Genomic DNA, 25,708 nt, shown 5'->3' on the forward strand with positions numbered 1-25,708 from the left:
TTTCGGACACGCCGTGGGCGCGTGCAAGTGTGTTTGGGCTCAGAACGGACAACAGAGGGAACTGGGGGAACCCGGACGGATGCAGGTTTTGAAAACATGATGATGCGATGCACATGATGACATGATGAAATGCAACACGCAAGCAAATGACCTGGCAACAGCAGCGAATAACTGGAAGACACCTGGCACATCGGTCTCGGGGCGTTACATTATCGGAATGAGATTCCACCTCTGGAGAATAGTTAGGTATCAATACTTGCTCTTTGTTTCACCACCTCGTTGTTCTCAATTCTGTTTCTAGAAGAAAACTGGTGTAGGTATTGCTTATGAATACCTTCCCATTATTGAGCAAGATCATTTCTACCTAGATTATACCCTTTGCTTGAGTTCAGTCCGAGTGTTGTTCACACTTTGCCATGGCCATGGTCTTTGGATCTGAATTATTTGAAAGGTTTTTGCAATCTAGTTGAGAAATGTATGTCGACAATTGTAGACTTCCGGTTATATGATTCTCCAGAATCTATATATCAATATATAGTTGATGGAAATATCGTTACCCATGGTGACTGCTCGCGATTTCCCAATGCGATTGAGTCGGGTATTCCGATGTCCCGATCATTGTGTGCACTATGACCTGGGTTGGTGGAGGTTTCCCGTCCACTAGGTGTATACTACCCATTAGGTGTCTGCCAACGTGAAGTTGACTTGCATTTACTGATTCACAGGCCTTGATATCCTTGCTTGCGAGAAGCTGAATCCTGATGTACTTCTGACATACATCTCCCCCTGTTGCTTTGAACGGGGAGTGGAGTGGATTTTGTTGGTACCTCCACTCTTTCAGGCATACTTTTGTAGGATTTGTAGGATTGTGTGACACCTTTATAGTCAGTAAATGAATCTGGCAGGTTATTTGCAATATGTTGCAAATCTTCTGAACACATGGTTCACCTCTTTGATTACGTGGATACGAGGCAGAAATGTGTCGAACATTCCACTAATTTCCTGGCATTCTTTATGATACTTGAATTCTCCCCCTAATGCCTGGAAATATTCCTCATTGAATCAACATACTGGCCTTGAATAACTCCCCATGTGAAGGGCTTGAGGTATTGACGGTAATACAATTATTCCTCACATAGATCCCAACTATGTGTTGAGGGGCCAATGATGTATGTCGGGGTGATGATATCGGTGTGTAACCGAATTACCGCAGATAGGAAATACTTAGTAGATTTCCACGTATCAAAGATAGAGGGGAATAAAATTATGCAGTTTGGTCATGAGCGTGTAAAACTCCATGACTCCAACGTAAAGTTGGTAAGTTGCAATTTCAAAGTAAAGATTATGCAATGAGTTCAATTCTTTGGATGGGATTCTACCAAACCATTTTGAGTCTAGACATTAGGACAAATTGCTAAACTTCAATCCGAGGGCCATAGAAAAAGGCACTCAAGGAGAATTCTGCAATGCTATCCATTCGATTTGCTTGAAATCGATGTCGGGATAATGAGTCAATGGTTTCGTGTGAATAAAGCACACTTGAGACCATCATGTAGATGTGTCTTTGGAAAATCATGGATACCTAAATAGTCTAGTCAATGGTTGGGAAAAACCACTTACCTCGACTTGATGCATTCAAGGAGTCTGAGTGGTTCAGCGTAAACTTTAAGGTGCGCAATCCTTAAAATTAGCTTCCCTATGTCATATGTAGTGCACACAAAATCTAAATATTGTTATAATTTAGCATCATAATAATCATAAACCAATGGAATTGCTGTTAGTTTCGGTTTCAACCCAATGTCTCGATGACCAAGGCGAGTATGCCAAGTTTGTCATGTACAAGACACTCTGAAAAAACTATCTCGTACTCCCTCCGGTCCTTTTTACTCTGCATATTAGAATTCTTTGAAGTCAAACTTCAGAAAGTTTGACCGCATTTATATGAAAAAATATCAACATCTGCCATGCTAAAGTTATACAATATGAAACTTCAAGTCATGACACATCTATTGATATTGATTTCAGATTGTGAATGTTGGTACTTTTTTCTATAAAGTTGGTCAAACTTTACGAGGCTTGACTTCAGTCAAATCTTATATGTGAACTAAAAAGGACCGGAGGGAGTATGCAACATGTGCTACGGGTTGTGTCGTATGTGTAGTACAATCCAGATGATACACAGAGAATGTGCTTGCCATATCCGTTGCATATAGTAAAGAGAAGTTATTTCTCTTTGTTGTCATCATAAGTTTTGCTATGGAAACTATTTTGACGAATACCTCCATAGTTTAGTAGGGTACGAATTGAACCTGAGAAGCAATAAAGCATCCCGACGTTACTCGAGTACCCACAGGGATAGTAAATATGACTCGGGTTGAGCCAACAAATACTTCATCACGTCTAGCGATTTTAAAATATCCCCTTTCTCTCAACGAGAGTGGAAATAGTTCACTTCCCTAAGTATGGAATTTGTGGTGCATATGTCCACAAGGCACATATGATCCTTTTATCAGATTGACCCCCATAGAAATCTATATATAGATTTGAAGATTCTCAATATGAAAATCACTCAGATATATAGAATACATACAAATGTGTTATACCAAAGTGTTGATACAATATATTGTGATACATAATATATGATGACAACAATAATCATGTTCGTATTAGAACATCAGAAATGGACATAAATTAATAGATCACTAAGGAGATTGAGGGACTAAATGTAGTCGCCAAACATGTCAGTTGATGCATATCCAACCTTCATGTTCTCCTTGCTCATAGGGTCCCGTGACAGCTGGATAGTCATTTTATTGCTCGGTTCTAGAAGAACATCATGCAAATAACTGACTTTCATGATGGTGTCAGGTTGAAGGTTTGAAGTAAGCTTCAAACCTTTACCCTTGAGGTAATTTGTGTTCCGGTGGCGTGGCTTGGATTACACGCGCTATCCCATGAGAGGCAAGACTGATCTTGATGTCCATGACCCGCTTAAGCAAGTTCTGGCCATTGAGGGCAAGAGCCTCAAATTACTTAGCCATCGATTACTTAAAGGGGCAAACCAGAGATAATTAATTTACGAGTAGTAAATTAAAGACCATCATGGTTAGTGTTGTAATGAATTTTGCAAAATCGATGGGTATTTCAAGAAGTTATCTTGAAACCATTAGTGTGAACTTCAAATTGCTAAGTATGACATCTTGAAGATAATCTTCGAAAGGGAGTAGATCTCGCAGCACTAGGGAGTATAATCTGATGAAATCAGTAGATACTCATTCCTAATGCCTTATGTCATGACTTAGTATAATGTGTGGGAGAGCACTTTATAAAGCAATCATAATGTCGAAACGATAAAATATAAGCTTTAACAATAGTGGTGATAATCTGCAAAGCAGTAAATCTACACACTACCTTGTGATCTCAATACATCAATTTGACGAAAATCACTTTTGAGTTTTGCATATCAATTCTTCCTCGTATTAAGTCAAAAGACTCAATAAAAATAAATTGATTTTTATTTGCAAGAAATTGAAAATCTCAATTGCAAATAGTAGATGTAATTAATCTCAACATGTAGAATAACATGGAGATATATAACATCATACTTTATTCTGGAATACAAGGTACTCTACAGATGTACATTACTAATGTAATGAATAATAATTGTGTTGCAAACTTGATCCTCAAGTGAAAAACTTGAATTGTTTAGATCTCAAATTAAATGGGATCTTGTATCAAATTGCAAGATAATTCAGCAAAGTGAATTAATATTTTGCAAGAGAAAATTGATCTCAATCGCAATTATTTTGCGAGAAAAAAATTTCTCAATCGCAAATCAATATTGTTGTGCGAGAAAACTTAATCTCAATCGCAATGCAGAACATGTTATAGGAATTGCTAGAGAGCAAATACGATGAACATGCCCCATTTTCACAGAGTATATCTGAAATCATCATTTACATATATTGTAAATGTGATATGGAGATATCTGACGGTCTCCAATGCACAGCCTGTGGCCTGATTTGATGGTCAATGCAAATACATAGCCACTTGTGCGGGGTTAGTGCATAACCAGAGGGCTACAATGAAAAAACCTTCAAAGAGATAAGGTTCCCATCGTTGTCCTGTGTGTGGCCTGTAATTAGTACACGAATCAATCGATTCGGTTAGCTTTACACAGGAGCCATCGCCGCCGCTTCCGGGAGATCCAGCCATTTGCCTCGCGCCGGAGTTCGTCGGCGTACGCTGAACGACGCCACGGGCACCGCGCCGCGTGCCGTGGAGGTCCGCGTCAACCTAGGCCGAGGGCCATGGCTACGCGAGGAGGACCGGGCCGAGGCCGTACTCGACGTCCCGCTCCGCGTAGCCGCGCACCAGCCGGCCGGAGGAAGGAGCGCAGGTCGAGGGTCGCCACCGCCGTAGTCTGGCGGTGGAAACGACACCGTTCGCGCGCTGGGCCTCGCCGCGCCGGAGGAGGCCTGTGCCAGGTTCGGGCCTGGCCGACCGTCGGGGGCGAGCTGCACAATCAGCTGAAGGGAGAGCCCGCTCCATCTTCGCTACGGGCAGGACCGTGGCTGCAGGAACTCCACGCGGATGCCGGGAGCCGCGTCGGGCGCTGGCTGCCTCGCCTCCATCGCCCGTCTTCGTCGTCGCCAGGACGTAGAAGATGCGGGTGCGCCGCTGTCGAGGGTCCGCTGTGGGCTCCGCGCGCCGGGAGGTCGAGGCCGGGTTGTTCCCCGCTATAGGCGCCGAGTCTCCGGTCGGGAGGCGCTTGCCACGCCGCCGTGCCTTGCGTAGCAGGCCGGGTCGCAGATGCGCCGCGGTCGGCCGTGCCGGAGAGGGCCGCTTATGCGGCCACTGTGGACGGCGTCTGGGAGAAGGGGAAGGAGAGGGTGAGACCAAACCATGCCCTGGAGGACGCTGCGGTCGAGCGCCGGCACCTGGGCTCCATCGCCTCGTCACCGGAAGATGTCTCGCCGCGAGCGCCCAATGGAACGATTCGGTTCCTGCTTCCGCTTCCGGTTGCATCGCCTGTAAGAGCAAGTATAATAAGCCTAGTCAGCTGGCTATAAGGTTTTACATGTCAGCAAAAATCCTTGCTGGAGGAGTGAGAAACGAAGAGAAAGAGAAGAGCCGGCGCTCCGTGTATCGCCCGGCTGCAGCTCAATCTTCATGCAATACAGCCAGCATGCAGCCGGCGTGAGTGCTAAACGCAAGAGCTCTGTCTTTCCTGCCAATCATGTGAGTCTGTTTGACCTTCTTTAGATGCAAACATTGAATAATATAGTCCATCTAATAGCCAGCCTACAGCCAGCCTATTATACTAGTAGTCTTTTATCAAACCTTTGAATGATGTGGCACTCATATACAGCCAGCAGCAGGCTCTTCTATTAGCCATGCTCTAAGCTATCGGCGACGAAAGTAACATCCGTAACTGCCGGGATGGCCTAATCTCTCGTGGCCTTCTGCTCTCGCCAGAGCGTGCTGATAACGTGTTTTGAATGAATCAAGTCCCTTCTTTATTAGATGACATCTATTTATACAAGGAAAAGGACACCACTGGAAAATTAGATGACATCTATTTATACAAGGGAAATGACATCTATTTATACAAGGGAAAGGACATCACTGGAAAAGGTGTCTGTTAAGAGAAGGTGCCTGTTCGGCGGGAACCGACGCGGCAGTTTTACAACGGCCTGCGGTTAGTACAAGCAGGGATTAATCCCATAATTAACACATGGTTAATTACTTCTAACACATTCAAACACGTCCCGCATTGGATGGCAATAAACATTCGGATGTATTGGTCCAGACATTTCCGGGCAATGTTGGAGATGTCCTAAACGCTTATATTTAATTAGATAACACCCCGCATGTTGCTGCGGAATATGTGAAATATAAACTTCAAAAATATTATGCATATTCAAGGTAAAATGGAAGAGAAGTGTTTCAAATTTATTATTTGTTGTTTCATAGGAAAAATGCTTGTGTAATTAAATATAGTTTTTCTAAAGTAACCAAGTCATCTTGCCAAGGTTAGAAGTTTTTTTCTTTAATTTTTTGGATTGCTTACCACATGTGTCGCGTGGTGTTGCCAAGATTAGAAGTTGATTCCGTATAGCAAGTCTTGTTCCTTTTAGATGCATACTAAATTATTATTATATGAAGAAGTTATTACTGTATGAAGAGTGCAGACCTGATGCGTACCATTTCAGTCTAAATATAGCTCATGTGTCTTGTGAGACAAACAGAAAGCATATACTCCCTCTATAAACTAATATAATATTTTTTAGATCACTACTTAGTATATATTGCATGGCCATTTGACCATATATGGAACAGAATACTCATGGCCCTATCACCGGAAGGTGTCATATTCCTTTCTATTGCAACAAATCTGCGGAGTAAAACGTATAGATACAGGTGGATAGGGGATGCGAGATCAGGATAAAAAATGTGCAAAGGTGCCCATGGCCATTTTTCTTGCTTTTCTCTGTCGTAGCCTGTACTCCTGTGTTGGTGTGCCTTTTGCAGCCGACCACGCGCATCTGGTAGAAATTTAGGGCAGCCCTTAGCGGTCCTCCTAGATGCCGTCACTGTCGAGGTCAAGATAGTTGGCGGTAACTCTCTGCAGGGCGAGTCCGGCGGCGACCGCGGTCAACAAAGGCTCTGTAGACGGGGCTGAAGCAAGTTGGAGATGGAGGTGATTGACTTGAGATCGTTCAGGGTGCAGCTGCAGCCGTGCGGGCTCGTCCTCACCAGCATCCGCGACAGGTTCTCCAAGGACAGCGACGACAGGTTCATCACCGTGCACCACCGCCGCACCAATCACGGCTCTGCACCCCGACTATTTCTCCTCCTCATCGCTGCTGCCGCCCCGCCCGAAGCACACGAAGAGGACCCCGCCCCTCCAAGTTGTCGCTGTCAACCAAGGCCCGCCCTACACAGCGTCGGCTTCAAGGCCGAAAAGAATCCCTGTCAGAGACAATCTCCGCGTTGCTACCGGAGTATCCTCCCAGGCCGGAAAGAAAGGCATCTCCGGGTTCCAACGGTTGGTATGATTTCCATGAACCGACCAGAGCCAATCCCGAGAGCGACGCGGGGAGCTACCTTCTCTGGAATGGAGACTGGGAAGGGAGAGGAGGAGCAGAGCACCACGGTCGCTGCCTCACCGACACACGCATTATTAAACCCATTCATCGTCGCGCAAACGGCGCTCGCTCGCGCGTGCCACGTTGGCAAAGGTACTGTTTCATGCGTAGACAAAAGAGGCTTCTGCTTGTTCGCTCGGGGTTGGAGAGGAAAATATCTTCTCTCGTTTCCTTCCCTACGCACGCGACCCCTGTCTCTCTCTTTCCTTTCCTCTCCTCCAACCCCCGTCCCTTTCCTGCTGCTCCGCCGCCGGCTCTTTCTCCGCCAAGTCCACCGCGCGCCGCCCGTACCCATGCCCTCCTCACCTCCCGTCCCGAGCTCCATCTCCCCCAGCCTCGTATACCCCGATCTTCTCGATTTGGATCTCAGGAGCACACAGGAGGGGAGGCGAGGTGCCTGCGCCGGCGGCAAGGGTGCGTGGGTGCGGCTGATGTCCACGTCCGCGGCCTCGCAGGCCAAGGACGCGGCGGCCAAGGCGGCCAAGGGCGACAGGGAGAAGAAGGAGGTGGCGATTACGTCAAGGACGCTCTTCGCTTGCTCTGCTCTGCTCTGGTTTTCCCGTTTCGATTACGTCACCGGCGAGGGGTCGCCAGATCGTAGTGTGTGTGCGGTTGATGGGCGCTATTATTTTATTAACATGTTGCGCCGCCGCCGTGTGTGATTGATTGGTTTTGCTGCCGCAGCAGCCATGGAAGATGTTCGAGTGGCAGGGTGGCCCCATCATCCTCGCCCAGGTGGAGACGGGTACATGGAGTAGGCGATGGGCGGCGGCGCCGAGCCGTACACCAACTGGGCCACCAAGATGGTCGTCGCCACTGACACCAGCGTGCCGTGGGTGATGTGAAAGCATGAAGATGCCCCCGACGCCGCGGTAAGCTACAACACCCTCTCGTTCTCGTTCTCGTCTCACACTTGCTCTCAATGCCATGGCCCATGGCGCAATGGCAAAGAGCAAATTGCGGTGCCAGCTAATTTAACCACTTCGCTTTCTTGCACTGGGCACATGCTTCTGTTAGGACATCACATCACCGAATCAAGCTGCCAACTTTGGAGCCTGGTACTGGCACCATAAAATATATACTCTTAGCTAATTCGTTCCTTTCCTTCTATTAAAATTGACAGATTTGTCAGTTGTTCCCTTTGTAATGATGAATATATTCGTGATGGCTGCAAAAAAATACCTGCAATGGCTTCTACTGCAACTCCTTCGGCCCCAACTCCAACAGCAAGCCTACCATGTGGACCGAGGCCTGGCCTGGATGGTAAGTTTGCACGAAGCGTGAAAATTTCTCAACAAACAGCACTTGAATTGCAATCTGCACGGCAAACATGTCACGACATTGCTGACACGATCAAGTATGTCGATTGATGTAAGGTTCACGGCATTTGGTGTCGCGGTGCCGCACCGGCTGGTGGAGGACATGTCGTTCGTGGTGGTAAGGTTCATTCAGAAGTGCGGTTCCTTCGTCAACTACTACATGGTGAGCAACTGATGCTGGCTACCACATGTTGTCACTCAATGTTTCGGTTTTAAGTTGTAGTGACACCTAACATTTAATCTGTCTTTCAGTACCATGGACCGGACCGCCGATGGCATGTTCATCGCGGCAAGCTACGACCATGATGCACCGATTGACGAATATGGTACGCGATCAGTACTCTGATTGTCTGTAACCATTGTTGTCATGGTGCGCAGGTCTGCTTAGGCAGCTGAACTGGGGACACCAGAGGAACCTGCACAAGGCCATCTAGCAGGCCGAGCGGGTTCTCGTCTCCGGCGATCCCTCCAATCCTCCATCCGGCGCATCGGGAACTATGAGAAGGTTCGATCTTGTTCCATCCCTAGGCAAATTCTAGTGACAAGAGATCCAAAAATGCCCGTGAACTTTCTGACGAAGTGAAAAAAAATCAGATCAAAACTACCTTCAATTCTCCCCAAAACTGCTCAGGGTGACATATATATATACCAGTTTTGCAAAGTTCAGGGTGTAAATAATCTGGTTTTAGAGTTTAGGAGGATATGCACCAATCAAGGAGGATTTTAGGAGGAAACTATACTTTCCTCGAATAAGAGTGAAACTGTGTATGCATTCTATGCACTGCAGATGTAGTATATGCACCCGAACCAAACGAGCCTTGCACATACTGACCACTCCGTCCCGCCATGCACCTTCCACAAGACCCATTTAAATTCATGTGCAAGACCATCTCCTCTAACCCAACACCAATGAGACAAGCAAAACCACTCCTAAGTCCTAATACACAAGCAAAGATGCTCGCTCATGTAAGTAGTTCTATAACATGCAATCTCTGGTCCATGATGCAAATTCCACATAGTCTGTAGTGTTTTACTAATCTACAACCACATGTAACAATTATGCTATCAGCCGCACCGGTTTATGCTATATGTGATAACATAGAGACACGAGAAACAAATCAGGACGCGGAATGTATAAACTGGAGACCAGCCCTTTGATTTTTAGTCCAGCCTGCAATTACATACCGGGGATTGGGAGCCGGGGTGGCGGAGACGGCCTGCGCAAGAGTGTGCATCTGCGGATGCATCGACGGGGTCCAGTAGAAGCCTCCCGTAGGTGCTGCGGCGAAGTCAGCGGTAGCAAGGTCGTCCATGAGGGGGCAGTCGAATACCCAGTTTGACACTTTCGGGGATGCCAGAGCGGCTCTCCGGGTCTCCAGGTCCAGCGAAGGTTGCCGGGGGACTAGGATTTCGCGACCGCGTCGGAATTGGGGGATATTTCGGGGTTGAGGTGGTGAGGGGTAGGGGAGAAGGGGGAAGCGGTCGTGGAATCCGGCGCCGAGGTAGATTTGTTCCGTGTTTTTAGTCCAACCTGTTTCGCCGAAGATAACACAAACGCGCAGTGTCTGCATCTTTGCGTGTCATTGCCTCATGGGTGACAGTAGTAGCATGGTCCCTATCATGCTTTTGATTTTGTTTACCCTGCTTTCCTGGGAGACAACATTTGGACTTTCTATTTAGAACGCAGACCCAAGCGGAGTAATTTTTTTACCTAATCATTCGTGGGAGTGGGTGTTTTACATTCTTCTTTATCAGATTACTGTGGATACTCGTAGTGGCATCCGTGTGTGCGGGAAAAATTCGCTGATTATGTCTATCTGGATTCAAGTAGGCGACAGTGGATAGAAGTACCCACAGATTATAGTCTGTCAGCAAACGTTAGGAATTAAAAACACAAATAACATGGCGCCCTTGACATCGCTACTACATACGATATTTTATTGATTAAAGTACCAGAGAGGATTTCATTTCTTTTGCCATTTAGTACTTTTCTAAAGCATCTGTTTATAATAATTTTGCACAAGTTTATCATCTTGGTCTCCTCTGTGTTTTGAAGTTTATCATGATCTGAAGCTGACCCTTCAAATTGGTTACAGAGGAGGCCCTGGCTCGGACAACCGCCGCAGGGTCGGGTGCGCCGGTGAGGTCCCTGGGGTCGGCGCGGCGGGCGTGACCTCTCCCGGCTCCCCGCCCTCGTCCGCGACAACAAGGACCAAGATGTATTTACGGTGTTGTCTGGTGTGTCGTCAGGTTTGGTTGGTCGAGGCCGGGTATGAGTAGCTCCTGATGCTGATGGATGGATGGAGATATCAGGGTCATGTCGCTGGGTGGGCAAAGACCGGGGGTACAACCTCCTTTTCGGTAAAAAAATGAGGGGTGATGATGATGACTCTGGCTGACATAAGCATGTCTTGAGCAATCAAGACTGCTGTAGCCTGTGGGTACTAAATTAGAGCCCACCCTTACCTCTCTGGCAGCCTGTTCAATTCATTGGTGATGTTGGATGTTCTGCACCTCGGATGGTCATTCTGACGAGTGATAACCAGGGCAGTTCGTCTACATTGCGATGGTTATGTTATGCAGCAAGAGATCTGAGTGTTGGGCTTGAAGATCAAAGACAAAACCGAGCCCTCTTTTGCTATGCTACAAATACACAAATTTTCCTTATTTATTATACAGTGTTCTTCTTTCTTTTCTATTCCTCTGTTGTGTTGATGTGAGTGAAGATCCATCTGGACTTGGGATTTATGTCTTTTTTTGGTGATGAACACAACCACCCTAAGCTTACATGAATTGGTTCATGGTTGCGCTGGACATTCCCCATGATGCCGCCGGCGCTTCTGCTTCTCACCCAACCAAGGTGAGCCAGTCCAGCTACTGCTAGCATGTCTTGTACCCAGTTCATGGTCAAGGTTCTGTACTAAACAGAAGGAAATACTATGAAGCATATATTTTAATTTTCAAGGAAATAGATCATAAGCCTGCAAAAAAAAGGAGTTAGATCACAACTGCTGTGTGCATGTAAGGTCACACAAATTTCAGAGTGTTCTTCGAAGTAATTCTCTTTGATCTTTGTGTAGGTTTTAGATTTTTGCAGATTTTGTGATGGAATTCTCTTAAATTTTCCCGATAACTCTGTTGTCGGAACATGGCTGTTTGGGAATTAGGCCGTTTACAATATAAGGAAAACAGTACCACCAGTGGGATGTGATAGTGTTGAAGCAAGGCCCATCTTGCAATTCAATACCCATGCTATTGTGTTTTTCATCTTGAAGTTGAATTTCTTTTCGACTCTTTACATATCATAGATGAAATATGAATGACCAATCTCGATGCAGATTATCACCACAGGACCATTGCATCCATGTAGGGTGCTCATTTTTATAAAGCACATAATTCCTTTCTTTATAAAGCACATCATTCCTTTCTTTATAAAGCACACCATTCCCTTCATGCTGATGGGTGAACAATTACGCTGCATCATTTGTATGTTCTCGATTTTTGTTTAATCTAAAGGCCTTTGATTTTAATAGAGGTCATTCTTTTGTATTAACTGTGTACAGGTGAAATCCCTTTTGTCATATCATATTTCTCTTATATGCATACAAATTATTATGGGCGATGAATTCAGGTGTCGTTTGTCGAGGTGATGTCGCCTTATTCAAACAAAAGGTTCATGAGAATGGTAGTCATTGGTGTTTCTGGGCTAGAGCATTCAGAATTGTAATGTGACATTACTTTAGTGACTGTAAGTGCCAAAAGGCACCCAAAATATAAGAAAAGTTATCTCAAGAGAAGCACAACACATCTTTACTATAAGGATACAGATTTATTCAATGGCATGGTACTGCTTATTTTTTGTTTAGCATCTGACGCTTATCTGGGCTACACAAGCACGTTCACAACTATGACAGCAAGACTAGTACGCAAAGGACCGCACAGGTGGCGCGCCCCAACCACTAGTCACATCAGCAAGAGGAACACCAGGCAGAAGAAGAGATTTTCAGTGGCTTTTCATTTTCAATGGCTTTTCACGGATGCGGGTGTGAACCGTGAAGGAGGAGAGGAGAAGACGTGTGAGGCTGCAAGCGCAATTCAAGTAGCAATCTCGCAAAATAAAGTTGTTCATGAAATTGCTAGATTAGCAAAATATTCAGCGACTAGGGATTGGTTTGAGGAGCCCATGGTTGATATTGTATCTCTTTTTATTGGTGATGTAACTGTTATTTTTAATCAATAAAGCTTAATGTTTTAAAAAAAAAGTGGCAATCTCGCGAGGCGACGTGTAGTATATATAAAAGGTGCAGACGACTCCTCGGTGACCATCTGTTCGTTTCACATTATTACTTTGCCTTTAATTTTTCCCTCTGTGATGGAGAAGGTGACCAGCGGAGAAGTAGATGAATAGTTTCTGTTAGGATTTAATTAATCTTATTAATCCCTGCTTTTCCGCGGTTGTCTCATGTCTTTTCGAACATCGAAGGCTATATATATATGTGTAATCCCATCATCAATGAGAACAACGATTCACTTTTATGTCTCTGTGTTTTGTCTCTCGTTCCTCTCTCTATCTCAATTCTAAACACGTTATCAGCCACGCTAGACTCGAAGGCAGAGCGAGAATGCCACGAACACAGAACGCCGCCGATGGCTCGCTGGAAAAGAAGAGCGAAAAGGATGAACTCTGCAGCGGAGCCATGCCTCCCGGCGGAGCAATTCTATCGGCGATTAGTCCGGCGCTCAGGCACGCACAAACCTCCTCAACGCCTCGCGTGATTCCCAGCGGTACCGGCGCTCTCCGGCGCGGCGGACTGCAGCATCAAGTCTTGCGCATGTGGGGACATCAGTCACGGCGGGGCCGCATCTGTAGTTATGTACTCGCGATGACGACTCCATCCAGCGCGCACGGCTTCCGCACAGGAGAATTCCTATCGCTGGTGATTCGATCTACCACAACCCCGTCCACGAGATGGCGAGATGGATCGATCGCTACTCAGACAGAAACAGGAAGAAATCCTTGAACAAGGAAGACGCACAGAGCAGGACACGGGCGTTGGCATCCACGATCAATTGATTAGTAACTGCCCTCTTCACGACAAGACTTGAAACGGCGCCTCAGGCCATTCACCAAAAAGACAGACAATGCATCAGTTTGCATGCATCCGTACAAGAAATTGATTTGGAAGAATCAACTTCGTTGTCTTTTGTGATTATTATCACAGATCTAATCATGTATATATCTTCTACTCATCTTATGCATGTACTACTCGCCCGGATCGAGCATGTGAGCATGGAGACACCGATTGCTACTCCAAGCAGGATTCAGGAGAAATTTTTCATCAGCGATGGCGGCAAGCACGGCCGATCTCCTCACAGAGATGCGGAATCGGATCCGTCAAATGGATCGATGGTTATCCTGGTTTGCATATCCACTCACTAAATTAATGCATGAATTGATTGGCTTTGACTAGTTTTGAACGGATGAACTAACCATTGCGTATACTAGTCTTGGTTGTTGCTGATCGGGACGGCGACCCATCACGATGGAGCGCTACCGTAAGCAGGTCGTGGAAGCGGCGGCCTCAGCGCAACGCGCGCATCGGCGGCTCGCGGCTCAGCGTCCAGCGCACGACGAGATGCAAACTCGTCCTCCCAGACCGAGGCGACGGAGCGTGGGCATCCGCGGCGCACTGGTCCTCCCGACCGGCGTCGCGCGAGCATGGCCGTCGGCCTGGCCCTCCCACTGTCCCACTGCGCACGCCGCAGATGGCCGCCTCGGCGACCGTGAGGACTGCCTCCAACCATGATGCGGCATGGAAGACCGAGGCCGGCGACGCTCCCGAGCGAACGACGCGGCCCTCGACTCGCATCCGCGCAGATCGGCGGGGCCCGAGGCAATGGCCCTCTACTGACCACGTTAGCGTCGCCGTCCGACACATGCCCGCACGATGCCCTCGACGCGACGGTGACCTTGGCGCCACCGACCCACTGGAGGCACGGCTAGCGCCAGCGCGCATGGTGGCCAGGCTGAATCAATGGTCCAGACCAATATTTGCACAACCTTCAATTTTAAAGATTTCGCAAATTGGTTCTGTTAACAGTGCTATTTGTGCCTTCAAATACTGTACTCTCTGTTGAGTAATGTGTACTCCAGAATGAGATTGTGATCTAAATAATTTCCATGTTCACGACATGTTCAAATTATTTATCTTCACTATTTGCAATTGAGATTTTTAATCTCTTGCAAAGTAAACTCAGTACTTCCATAGTACTCTTTCTCCGTTGAGTACCATGTATTTCGGGATGTTTCTATGATGTATGTATCTTCATGTTCACTACATGTCGAGAATAATATATCTATTTGCAATTGAGAATTTCAATTTTTTGCAAATACACATGCAAAATTCAAGGTGTCATCCTTAGCAATTTGAGATTCGCACTAATGATTTCGAGCACCTTCTTGAAATCTATTAATTTTACAACATTAAGATGTATTTATATTACGCAATATGTAATATAAATGAATTACCAGTTTTTCACCGGATATGATATGTTCTATGTGTTTACCACATTGCCATTCTTCATGAACATGTCACAGCGGTCGAGATTGATTTCTCCCGCACAACAAACTTGTAAATTTTTTACAATAACATCTCCCTTATTATATTAGGAAAACACAAGGTAATGAGTTGGATCTACTGCCTATGTGCAGACTATCTCTATTACTGTCAGATCTGTATGATCTTCAATGTGTTATGTTCCTATAATTGAGGTTGAGCATTTTCAAGTTATACACTTGAGACAAATTTTTGCATTCTTATTACAAAACCATGATGGTTTTTAATTTACTTCTTACAAATTAATTATCTCTGGCTTGCCCCTATAAGTAATCGATGGCTAACAATTTGAGGCTCTTGCCTTCAATGGCCACAACTTACTTAAGTGGGTCATGGACATCAAGATCAGTCTTGCATCCCATGGGATAGCACGTGCAATCTAAGCCACGCCACCGGGACGCAAAGGACCTCAAGGGTAATGGTTTGAAACTCACTTCAAACCCTCAACCTGACACCATCAAGCTGTCATGAGACCCTATGAGCATGGAGAACATGATGGTTCAATATGCATCAACCGACATGTTTGGAGACTATACATTCAGTCCCTTAGTCTCCTTAGTGATCTATTTATTTATGTCCATTTATGATTTTCTAATAAGAACATGATTATTGTTGTCATCATATATTGTATATCACAATATATTGTATCAGCACTTTGGTACAAATACATTTGTATGTATTCTATATATCTGACAATGATTTTTTTGAGAATCTTCATGTCTATATATAGATTTCTACAGGGGTCAATCTGATGAAAAATGATTTGTGCCTTGTGGACATATGCACCATGAACTCTATACTCGGGGAAGTGAAATGTTTCCACTCTCGTTGAGAGATAGGAGATATTTTAAAATCGCTAGACGCGATGAGGTATTTGTTGGCTCAACTCGAGTCATATTTACTATCCCTGTGGGTACTCGAGTAACGTTGGGATGCTTTATTGCTTCTCAGGTTTAACTCGTACCCTACTAAACTATGGAGGTATCCGTTAAAATAGTTTTCATAGCGAAACTTATGATGACAACGAAAAGAAATAACTTCTCTTTACCATATGCAACGGATATGGCAAGCACATTCTCTGTGTATCATCTGGATTGTACTACACATACGACACAACCCGTAGTACATGTTGTGTACGAAATAGTTTTCCAGAATGTCTTGTACATGACAAACTTGGTATACTCGCCTTGGTCATCAAGACATTGGGTTGAAATCGAAACTATCAGCAATTCCAATGGTTTATGATTATTATGATGCTAAATTCTAACAATATTTGGTTTTGTGTGCACTAAAAAAGTAACATAGGCAAGCTAGTTTTAAGGCTTGCACACCTTAAAGTCTATGCTGAACCACTCAGACTCCTTGAATGCATCAAGTTGAGGTAAGTGACTCTTCCGATCCATTGACTAGACTATTCAGGTATTCCATGGTTCTAAAAGACATATCTACATGGTGGTCTTAAGTATGTGCTTTATTTACACGAAATCATTGGCTCATTATCCTGACATCGATTTCAAGCAAATCGAATGGATAACATTGCAGAATTCTCCTTGAGTGCCTTCTCTATGGCCCTTGGATTGAAGTTTAGCAATTTGTCCTAATGTCTAGACTCAAGATGGTTTGGTAGAATCCTATATCCAAAGAATTAAGCTCATTGCATTATCTTTACTTTGAAATTGCAACTTACCAACTTTATGTTGGAGTCATGCAGTTTTACACGCTCATGACAGAACTGCATAATATTATTCTCCTCTATCTTTGATATGTGGATATCTACCAAGTATTTCCTATCTGCGGTAATTCGGTTGCATACCGGTATCACCACCTGACATACATCATTGGCCCCTCAACATATAGTTGGGATCTATGTGAGGAATAATTGTATTTCCGTCAATACATCAAGCCCCTTGAATGGGGAGTTATTCAAGGCCAGTATGTTGATTCAATGAGGAATATTTCCAGGCATTAGGAGGGAATTCAAGTACCATAAAGAATGCCAGGAAATTAGTGGAATGTTCAACACATTTCTACCTCAAATCCACGTACTCAAAGATCTGAACCATGCGTTCAGAAGATTTGCAACACATTGCAAATAACCTGCCAGATTCATTTACTGACTATAAATGTGTCACACAATCCTACAATCCTACAAAAATACGCTTGAAAGAGTGGAGGTACCTGTAACGCCCAGTGTAACGCCCAGATAATCAAGCTAGTACAGCCTCTGCTAATGATGCTCGTCACCACTTTTACTGTGGTAAACCTCGCGTTGATTCAATCATTCGAATTCAAATTTCAAAATCAAAGCAACAATAAAAGTTTTTCAAAATTTAAAAACAAAAAGTGTTTTCGGGAGATGCCATATTTTACATAGGTCAATATGTGTAATAAACAACAATTTATAGACTGCCTAAGTATTTAAAATAAATAAAGACAGAAAGGAAAATAAATAATAAAAAACCTAAACTACAAAAAAAAAGAGAGAAGGCCCCCCCCCCCCCCCGGCCCAGCTGGCCTCCAGGCCGCTCGACCGGCCACCAGCCCAACTGGCCGGCCCACCCCGCTCCCTTAACCCCCCTCACGCCGAAACCCTAGCCCACCCCGTCGCCCCACTCCCCCCCCCCACTCCCCCCCATTCCCCACGTCTCTCCTCTCCCCCTCCCGATCCGATCTGGATCGGGGGCGAAACCACCCCCTCTCTCGCGACGCCACCCGACCCTGTCGTCGGACCTCCCCCGCCGGATTTCACCTCCTCGTCTCTTCCTCAAGCCGCTCGCCCGGATCGCCGCCTCGCCATCCTCTTCGTCGTCGACCGCATCCCCGTCCTCCCCACCGGCCTGCACCCGCTCCGCCGTAACGTCCCCGACGGCCTCCTCGCCCCCCCCCTTTGCCGCGTGCCCTACTCCCCCTTGTGAGCGCCTCCCTCCTCTCCCTTTCTCCTCGCCGGGTCACCGGCGCCCCGTCGCGCTTTTCACCGCGTGCGCCCGCGCCCCTCCTCTCCTTCCCCTGTCTCGTGTCCGCCCCCGCCCTCACCGTGGCCCTCACGTCCTCTGGCCGTGCTCCGACCGGATTCGGCCTCTTCCCTCTCCCTTCTCCCCGTACCGCGCCGGCCCTTGCCGTCCTCCCCGCGGCTCCGCTGGTGCCGCCGTGGCCTCGCCGCGCCCGGCGTGCCCCCCCCGCGCACGCGTGCCCGAGCCCCGCCTCGCTCTGCCGCGGCGCTGCTCGCTCGCGCTACATCGCCCGCGCGGCGCCCTGCTCCGTTTCCCCCTCGCGCCATGCGCGCCCGCTGAGGCCGCCGGCGCCACCGGCCCCCTGCGCCGGCCCCTGCCGGGTCCGCTTGCACTGGGCGTGCGCCCGCTCGGGCGCGTCCGACGCCCGCGGCCTGCACCCAGCGCCCGCAAGGCCCCCGGGCCAATGACGTGTGGGGCCCAGTCCCCCACAGAACGTTTTTGTTAAAAAAAAGAATAAAAAAAACAATTAAAAAAATATATAAAATAAATAATAATTGAAATAATTAAATAAACAATAATAATTAAATTAATTAATTAATTAAGGAATTAATTAAATTAATTAATTATAATTAGATTAACCTAATCACTAATTAACCTAATTAATAGTTAGTTAATTAAAACAGTGTATGACAGGTGGGTCCCACTGGACCCACACGTCAGTTTGACCAGTCAACACCTCTATTGACTGCTAACGTCATGATGACATCAGCATATACTATTCTAGATAATGTTAGAGTTAAATAATTAAATAAATTCTAAAAATGATTAAATCTTTAAAAATTAATATAAAATAAACCGTAGCTCAGATGGGAAAACTTTGTACATGAAAGTTGCTCAGAACGACGAGACGATTCCGGGTACGCAACCCTTTCGTCCGCCACACCTCCCTAACCTATCGAACTCGCAACTTTTCCCCTCCGGTCCTCTGCCCGAAAACGCAAAACACCGGGGATACTTTCCCGGATGTTATCCCCCTTCACCGGTATCACCTACTACCGCGTTAGGGCACCTCTAACGCCGTAACTTGTCTTGTCATGCATCACTATGCATATGCTTGCATTATATTTATTGTTTCTTCCCCCTCTTCTCCCTCTAGACACCGAGACCGACGCCGCTGCTACCCCGTACGACTACGGTGTTGACGACCCCTCTCTCCTGCCAGAGCAACCAGGCAAGCCCCCCTTTTGATCACCAGATATCGCCTACTCTTCTCTATACTGCTTGCATTAGAGTAGTGTAGCATGTTACTGCTTCCCGTTAATCCTATCCTGATGCATAGCCTATCCTTGCTACTATTGTTGTTACCTTTACCTGCAATCCTAATGCTTAGTATAGGATGCTAGTTTATCATCAGTGGCCCTACATTCTTGTCCGTCTGCCATGCTATACTATTGGGCCGTGATCACTCGGGAGGTGATCACGGGTATATACTATATACTTTATACATGATACATGTGGTGACTAAAGACGGGTCGGCTTGAGGAGCACCCGCGAGTGGATCTTTGAGGCGGAGCGACAGGGCAGGTTCCGACCACCTAGGAGAGAGGTGGGCCTGGCCCTGGTCGACGTTCGCGGATACTTAACACGCTTAACGAGATCTGGGTATTTGACCTGAGTCTGGCCATTTGGTCTATACGCACTAACCATCTACGCGGGAGTAGTTATGGGTATCCCGGCGTCGTGGTATCAGCCGAAGCCTACGTGACGTCAGCGACTGAGTGGCGCGCGCCGGATTGGACTGGGAGGCCACTAGGCTAGGTCTGCTTTCGGCCGCGTTCGCAACGTGCAGGTGTGCTAAGGGCGATGGGCCCAGACCCCTGGGCGCTTAGGTTTAGACCGGCGTGCTGACCTCTCTGTTGGACTAGGTGGGGCTGCGACGTGTTGATCTTCCGAGGCCGGGCATGACCCAGGAAAGTGTGTCCGGCCAAATGGGATCGAGCGTGTTGGGGTATGTGGTGCACCCCTGCAGGGAAGTTAATCTATTCGAATAGCCGTGATCTTCGGTAACAGGACGATTTGGAGTTGTACCTTGACCTTATGACAACTAGAACCAGATACTTAATAAAACACACCCTTCCAAGTGCCAGATACAACCGATGATCGCTCTCTCACAGGGCGACGAGGGGAGGATCAGCGGTTAGGGTTATGCTATGCGATGTTACTTGGAGGACTTCAGTCTACTCTTTTCTACATGCTGCAAGTCGGAGGCTGCCAGAAGCGTAGTCTTCGAAAGGATTAGCTATCCCCCCTTATTCCGGCTTTCTGCAGTTCAGTCCACATATGATAGCCTTATTCCAGTTGATACCAATGCATACATATGTAGTGTAGCTCCTTGCTTGCGAGTACTTTGGATGAGTACTCACGGTTGCTTTCTCCCTCTTTTCCCCCTATCCCTTCTACCTGGTTGTCGCAACCAGATGTTGGAGCCCAGGAGCCAGACGCCACCGTCGACGACGACCCCTACTACACCGGAGGTGCCTACTACTACGTGATGCCCGCTGACGACGACCAGGAGTAGTTAGGAGGATCCCAGGCAGGAGGCCTGCGCCTCTTTCGATCTGTATCCCAGTTTGTGCTAGCCTTCTTAAGGCAAACTTGTTTAACTTATGTCTGTACTCAGATATTGTTGCTTCCGCTGACTCGTCTATGATCGAGCTCTTGTATTCGAGCCTTCGAGGCCCCTGGCTTGTAATATGATGCTTGTATGACGTATTTTATTTGTAGAGTTGTGTTGTGATATCTTCCCGTGAGTCCCTGATCTTGATCGTACATGTTTGCGTGTATGATTAGTGTACGATTAAATCGGGGGCGTCACAAGTTGGTATCAGAGCCGACTGCCTGTAGGAACTCCCCTTCCACACTCCTTGGCCGAAGTCGAGTCTAGACATTGCAAAAACTTTTACTAACTTGGCTGTGTGCCTTACGGGCCCACGTCGCCATTTGGGTGGTATTAGGATCTTTTACTCCTCGACCTTTACTCTGGGACTCTAAACTCTCTTCTACTCGGGTTAAACGAATTTACTAACTCTGACACTAGGATCCCGTTACGACATTCACCCCAAAGTTGGATAAGCCCTAGTTATTCTTTAGAATTGTATTTGAACATTATTCACATTGTCATTTGACTTCTATGAAAACATCTGTGTTTTCAGATGGAACCCACGAGGCAGGTCGTGCGCCACACGACGGCCATTGGTGCCTCAGGGTCACCTGCTGTGTTGGTTGAGATGATGACCTATCTGGGTTACCGCTGGCACCCTGAGTACACCGTCTATGAGGAGTATCAGGACTTCAACCAGGAGCAGTACCGTGCCATCGTCCACCTCTACTCTCGGGAGTATGACTCCACTACCGTGCTGCACACTGCTCATGGTGTTGGAGTAACTATCGATATGGCGGTCCACGATGCTGCTTATGCTGCTCTGACACGTCTCCGTGGAGAGTATCAGGAGTTGGATACCTCCCCCTTCAGGCACATTGCTATCGCATCCGATGTTGGTGCGGAGGGTTACTACACTGCTGCCTACTCCACTGTCACCCGAGAGCCCTTCTACCATCAGAACCTGGTTCTGCATGCTGATGGGCTGGATCGAGCTAACCGAGCTCTTCGCCACGAGTTGTACACCACTCGTCAGCACCTCTACCGTGCTCTGACACTGTTGCACCCCTCTGTCCGCTCTGGTGATCTGTCGCGTTCTGCGATCTACCCTGCCCGGACCGTGATGCCCCAGGGCGTCGGCTGGCCAGATGTGGGAGGCTACTCTCCTGCATTGGGCCCTCTCCTGCCACCTGCGCGTCGGGTTCCGCACCAGAGTATCCGCGGACCCCAGGCTACTCGCGTGGAGGTCTTCCCTTCGCGTCACTACCAGCTGTCGGGCTACACCTACCTCCGCAGTACCGCATGGGACTGACGTAGACTTGCTTATTAGTGTTAGCTGCATTCGCCGCGAGCCTGTGTGCCGCCTATGATGTCTTAGCCTATGTACCGAACTCCGCGTAACGAACTCTATGCTGATCTCTTTTGTAAGATATGCCGACTACCATGTAGTATCTATCATGCTATGTTCGTTGTGCATGTTTCATCATGAATGATTCTTGTTTTTACGATTCCTCAATGCTGAACTACCCCTGTTAAATATTAGCAGGATGGTTAGACCAGGTGGTCGTGGTCGTGGTGGCAACGCCCCACCACCACCTGAGTACATGGCTGGGATGATGCAACAGTTTGAGCTGAATCGTCAGTTCATGGAGAATATTATGGCTCAGTTTCCTCGCCCCAATATGAACCAGCAGCCAACCCCAGTAACTCTGCAGGATTTCATGCGCCTGAACCCAACTGTGTACCGCAGCTCAACTCAGCCTCTGGATGCTGATGACTGGCTCCGAGACATAACCTATGAGATGGAGTCTGCTGATGTAGCCCCTGCCAGCTATGTCACCTTTGCTTCCTTCTTCCTGAAGGGACCCGCAGCTCAATGGTGGGACAGCCACAGGCGTACTCTGCCAGCTGGAACAATCATCACCTGGCTAGACTTCCAAGCTGCCTTCCGTGCTCGCTTCATCCCTCAGGGAGTTATGGACCGGAAGAAGCGTGAGTTCCGCAACCTCACCCAAGGCAACAAAACTGTGGAAGCTTATCAGCGGGAGTTTCTGGACTTGTCCCGCTATGCTGAAGAGGACATTGCAACCGATGCACGCAGACAGGAGAAGTTCCGGGATGGCCTTCAAGCTGACATCAAACTCGCACTTCTAGTGCATGACTTTGCTGATTTCGCCACTCTGGTGAACAAAGCCATCAATGTCGAAACTGGTCTGCAGGAATACCAGAGCTCTCACAAGCGCAGCCGTGACACGGGCTCATCTTCGGGCCCGTCCTCCCAGAAGCGCAAGATATGGATTCCCAACAGCATGTACCAGCCGAATGCACCTGCCCCAAGGCAGTCCTATGCTGCACCTCGTCTGCCTACGGCTCCAACTAGGCAGCCAAGGCTTCCAGCTCCACCACCCCAAGCTCCTGTTCCTATTCCCGAGAATGGTTTGTGCTTCAGGTGTGGACAACCAGGGCACCGTGCTAGGGAATGCAACCAGAAACAGAGTCAACTGGCCCTTCCAGCAACTGGCCGTGGAAGCTGCCAGCCTCGCAACAACAGTGTCAAGTCTTATGGTCGTGTTCATACCAACCATGTTGATCTCAATGAAGTTCTAGACCAGCCTGCTACCGTGATGGGTACACTCCTCGTAAATTCAGTACCAGCATCTGTTTTGTTTGATACAGGAGCATCACATTCATTCATATCAGCTGAGTTTGCATTCATGCATGGCATTAACTACGAAGAGATGAACACTGCGATTGTGGTACACACTCCTGCGGGCCAGTGTCAAACCTCTATGGTTAGTCACAACGTCCCCGTGGAAATTGAAGGGCTGGAATTCCTTGCCTCCCCCATCGTACTAAAGTCCTGTAGCATCGACCTCATTCTGGGAATGGATTGGTTGAAAGCGCATACTGCTTCTATAGTTTGCGCCACTAAGGTCGTCCATCTGCTACACCCTTCTGACGAAATAATAGCTTACCAAGCTCGTCTAGTTCAGAACGCCGAGGCACGACTTTATGCCTTGAATGCGTTGAACGCTGCACCACTCGAGGGCATTGAAAACGTTCTCGTCGTTCGTGAATTCCAAGATGTATTCCCAGAAGAACTTCCAGGGATTCCCCCTGCTAGAGCTGTCGAATTCATCATCGACTTGAAACCTGGCACTACCCCTATAGCTAAACGACCCTACAAGATGCCGCCGCATGAACTCCTTGAGCTTAAGGAGGAAATCGACAAATCTCTTGTCAAAGGTTTCATTCGCCCAAGTTGCTCTCCTTGGGGAGCACCTTCTCTCTTTGTTAGGAAGAAGGATGGGACAAACCGATTGGTCCAAGACTACCGTCCTATAAACCAAGCTACCATTCAGAATAAATACCCTCTTCCTCGGATCAATGATCTTTACGATCAACTGGCTGGTTCATCAGTGTTCTCCAAACTTGACTTGAGGTTGGGTTACCACCAGATCCGTGTTCGTGAAGAGGACATCCCAAAAACCGCCTTCGTGACTCGGTATGGGTCATATGAGTACACCGTCATGTCATTCGGCTTAACGAATGCTCCCGCCACCTTCTCTCGTCTGATGAATTATATATTCATGGATTACCTCGACAAGTTCGTCGTGGTTTATTTGGACGATATCCTTGTATTTTCCAAGAACGAGGAAGAACATGCTGGACATCTGCGTCTTGTGCTAGAGAAGCTTCGAGAACATCAACTGTATGCTAAGTATTCCAAGTGTGAATTCTGGCTCCCCAAAGTAACCTATCTTGGGCATGTCATCTCCAAGGATGGTATTGCCGTCAACCCTGAACGAGTTCAAGCTATTCTCGATTGGACTCCTCCGAAGAACGTCAAGCAAGTCCGAAGTTTCCTCGGTCTCGCCAGCTACTGCCGTCGATTCGTCGAGAACTTCTCCAAGATTGCCAGGCCCCTGACTAATCTGTTGCATAAGGGTGTCAAGTTTGACTGGACAGACAAGTGTCAGGAAAGTTTCCAGACGCTCAAAGACAAGTTGACTTCTGCTCCCGTGCTTGCACCACCTGATACTAAGAAGGACTTCGTCATTTACTGCGACGCTTCCCGCCAAGGATTAGGCTGTGTCCTAATGCAGGAGCGCAGAGTGATTGCTTATGCCTCTCGTCAATTGCGCCCTCACGAAGAAAACTACCCGGTTCACGACCTCGAGCTTGCTGCTGTCATTCATGCACTGAAGCAGTGGCGACATTACCTTCTCGGTAATCGTTGCGAGATCTTCACCGACCATCAAAGTCTGAAGTATCTGTTTACTCAGCCAGATTTGAATCTACGCCAGCAAAGATGGATGGAGACTGTTGCAGACTTTGACGTGGATATATCATATACCCCCGGCAAGGCTAATGTGATGGCTGATGCCTTGAGCCGCAAGTCTTACTGCAACCACCTCCAGGTTCATAAAGTTCAGCCCTCGCTTACCGAAGAATTTAGAAGGCTGAACCTCCATATTGTTCCCCCGGGATCACTCGCTCCCCCTCCCGAAGGTTTCCCCAAACAGAACCTCCATGTTGTTTCCAAGGGTTCTCTCAATACCCTGGTTGCGAAACCAGATCTTGTGGACACCATCAAATGGATACAGAAGTGTGACGATGAAATCCTCAAGATTAAGCGCGACCTCAAAAGGGGAAAGCCCTCATTCTTCACGATCGCCGACGATGGCGCCTTGTATTTCAAAGGCCGCTTAGTGGTACCATGTTCGAAGAAAAACCTGGATAAGACTAAAAGGGTTATGCAAGAAGCTCATGATACGCCTCTGTCCATCCATCCTGGTAGTACAAAGATGTACCAGGATATTCGTCAAAGATTCTGGTGGTCTAATATGAAGCAGGACATTGCTCGTTATGTTGCTGAGTGTGACATTTGTCGCCGAATCAAAGCAGAGCATCAAAGGCCTGCTGGAACTCTGCAACCTATCTCTATTCCTGAATGGAAATGGGACCATGTTGAAATGGACTTCGTCACTGGATTTCCCAAATCGCAGAA

At 47.3% G+C, this 25,708-nt stretch overlaps 1 protein-coding gene across 4 annotated transcripts; it reads left to right on the forward strand.

Moving 5' to 3' along the window:
- Positions 1-6,259: 6,259 nt before the first annotated feature.
- LOC125508387 lies at positions 6,260-11,168 on the forward strand. 4 transcript variants are annotated; one of them, XM_048673087.1, is made up of 7 exons: positions 6,260-7,753; positions 7,836-8,023; positions 8,169-8,209; positions 8,309-8,414; positions 8,528-8,633; positions 8,723-8,975; positions 10,567-11,168. In XM_048673087.1, the coding sequence occupies exons 1-2, from the start codon at positions 6,698-6,700 to the stop codon at positions 7,989-7,991; spliced, it is 1,212 nt and encodes a 403-aa protein (XP_048529044.1). In that variant the 5' UTR covers positions 6,260-6,697; the 3' UTR covers positions 7,992-8,023; positions 8,169-8,209; positions 8,309-8,414; positions 8,528-8,633; positions 8,723-8,975; positions 10,567-11,168. The 4 variants fall into 4 exon arrangements, with proteins under 4 accessions (XP_048529044.1, XP_048529046.1, XP_048529043.1 ...); XM_048673089.1 differs by having other exon boundaries at positions 7,839-8,023; XM_048673086.1 differs by lacking the exon at positions 8,169-8,209 and having other exon boundaries at positions 8,275-8,414.
- Positions 11,169-25,708: the final 14,540 nt, after the last annotated feature.

Source organism: Triticum urartu, chromosome 5, assembly GCF_003073215.2.
Source record: "Triticum urartu cultivar G1812 chromosome 5, Tu2.1, whole genome shotgun sequence".
Taxonomy (NCBI): Eukaryota; Viridiplantae; Streptophyta; class Magnoliopsida; order Poales; family Poaceae; genus Triticum; species Triticum urartu.

Coding starts and splice junctions, on each gene's coding strand:
- LOC125508387 (XM_048673087.1), top strand. CDS start 6,698: ATGGAGGTGATTGACTTGAGATCGTTCAGGGTGCAGCTGCAGCCGTGC. Junction 7,754..7,835: donor AGGGGTCGCCAGATCGTAGT/GTGTGTGCGGTT, acceptor TTGCTGCCGCAG/CAGCCATGGAAGATGTTCGA.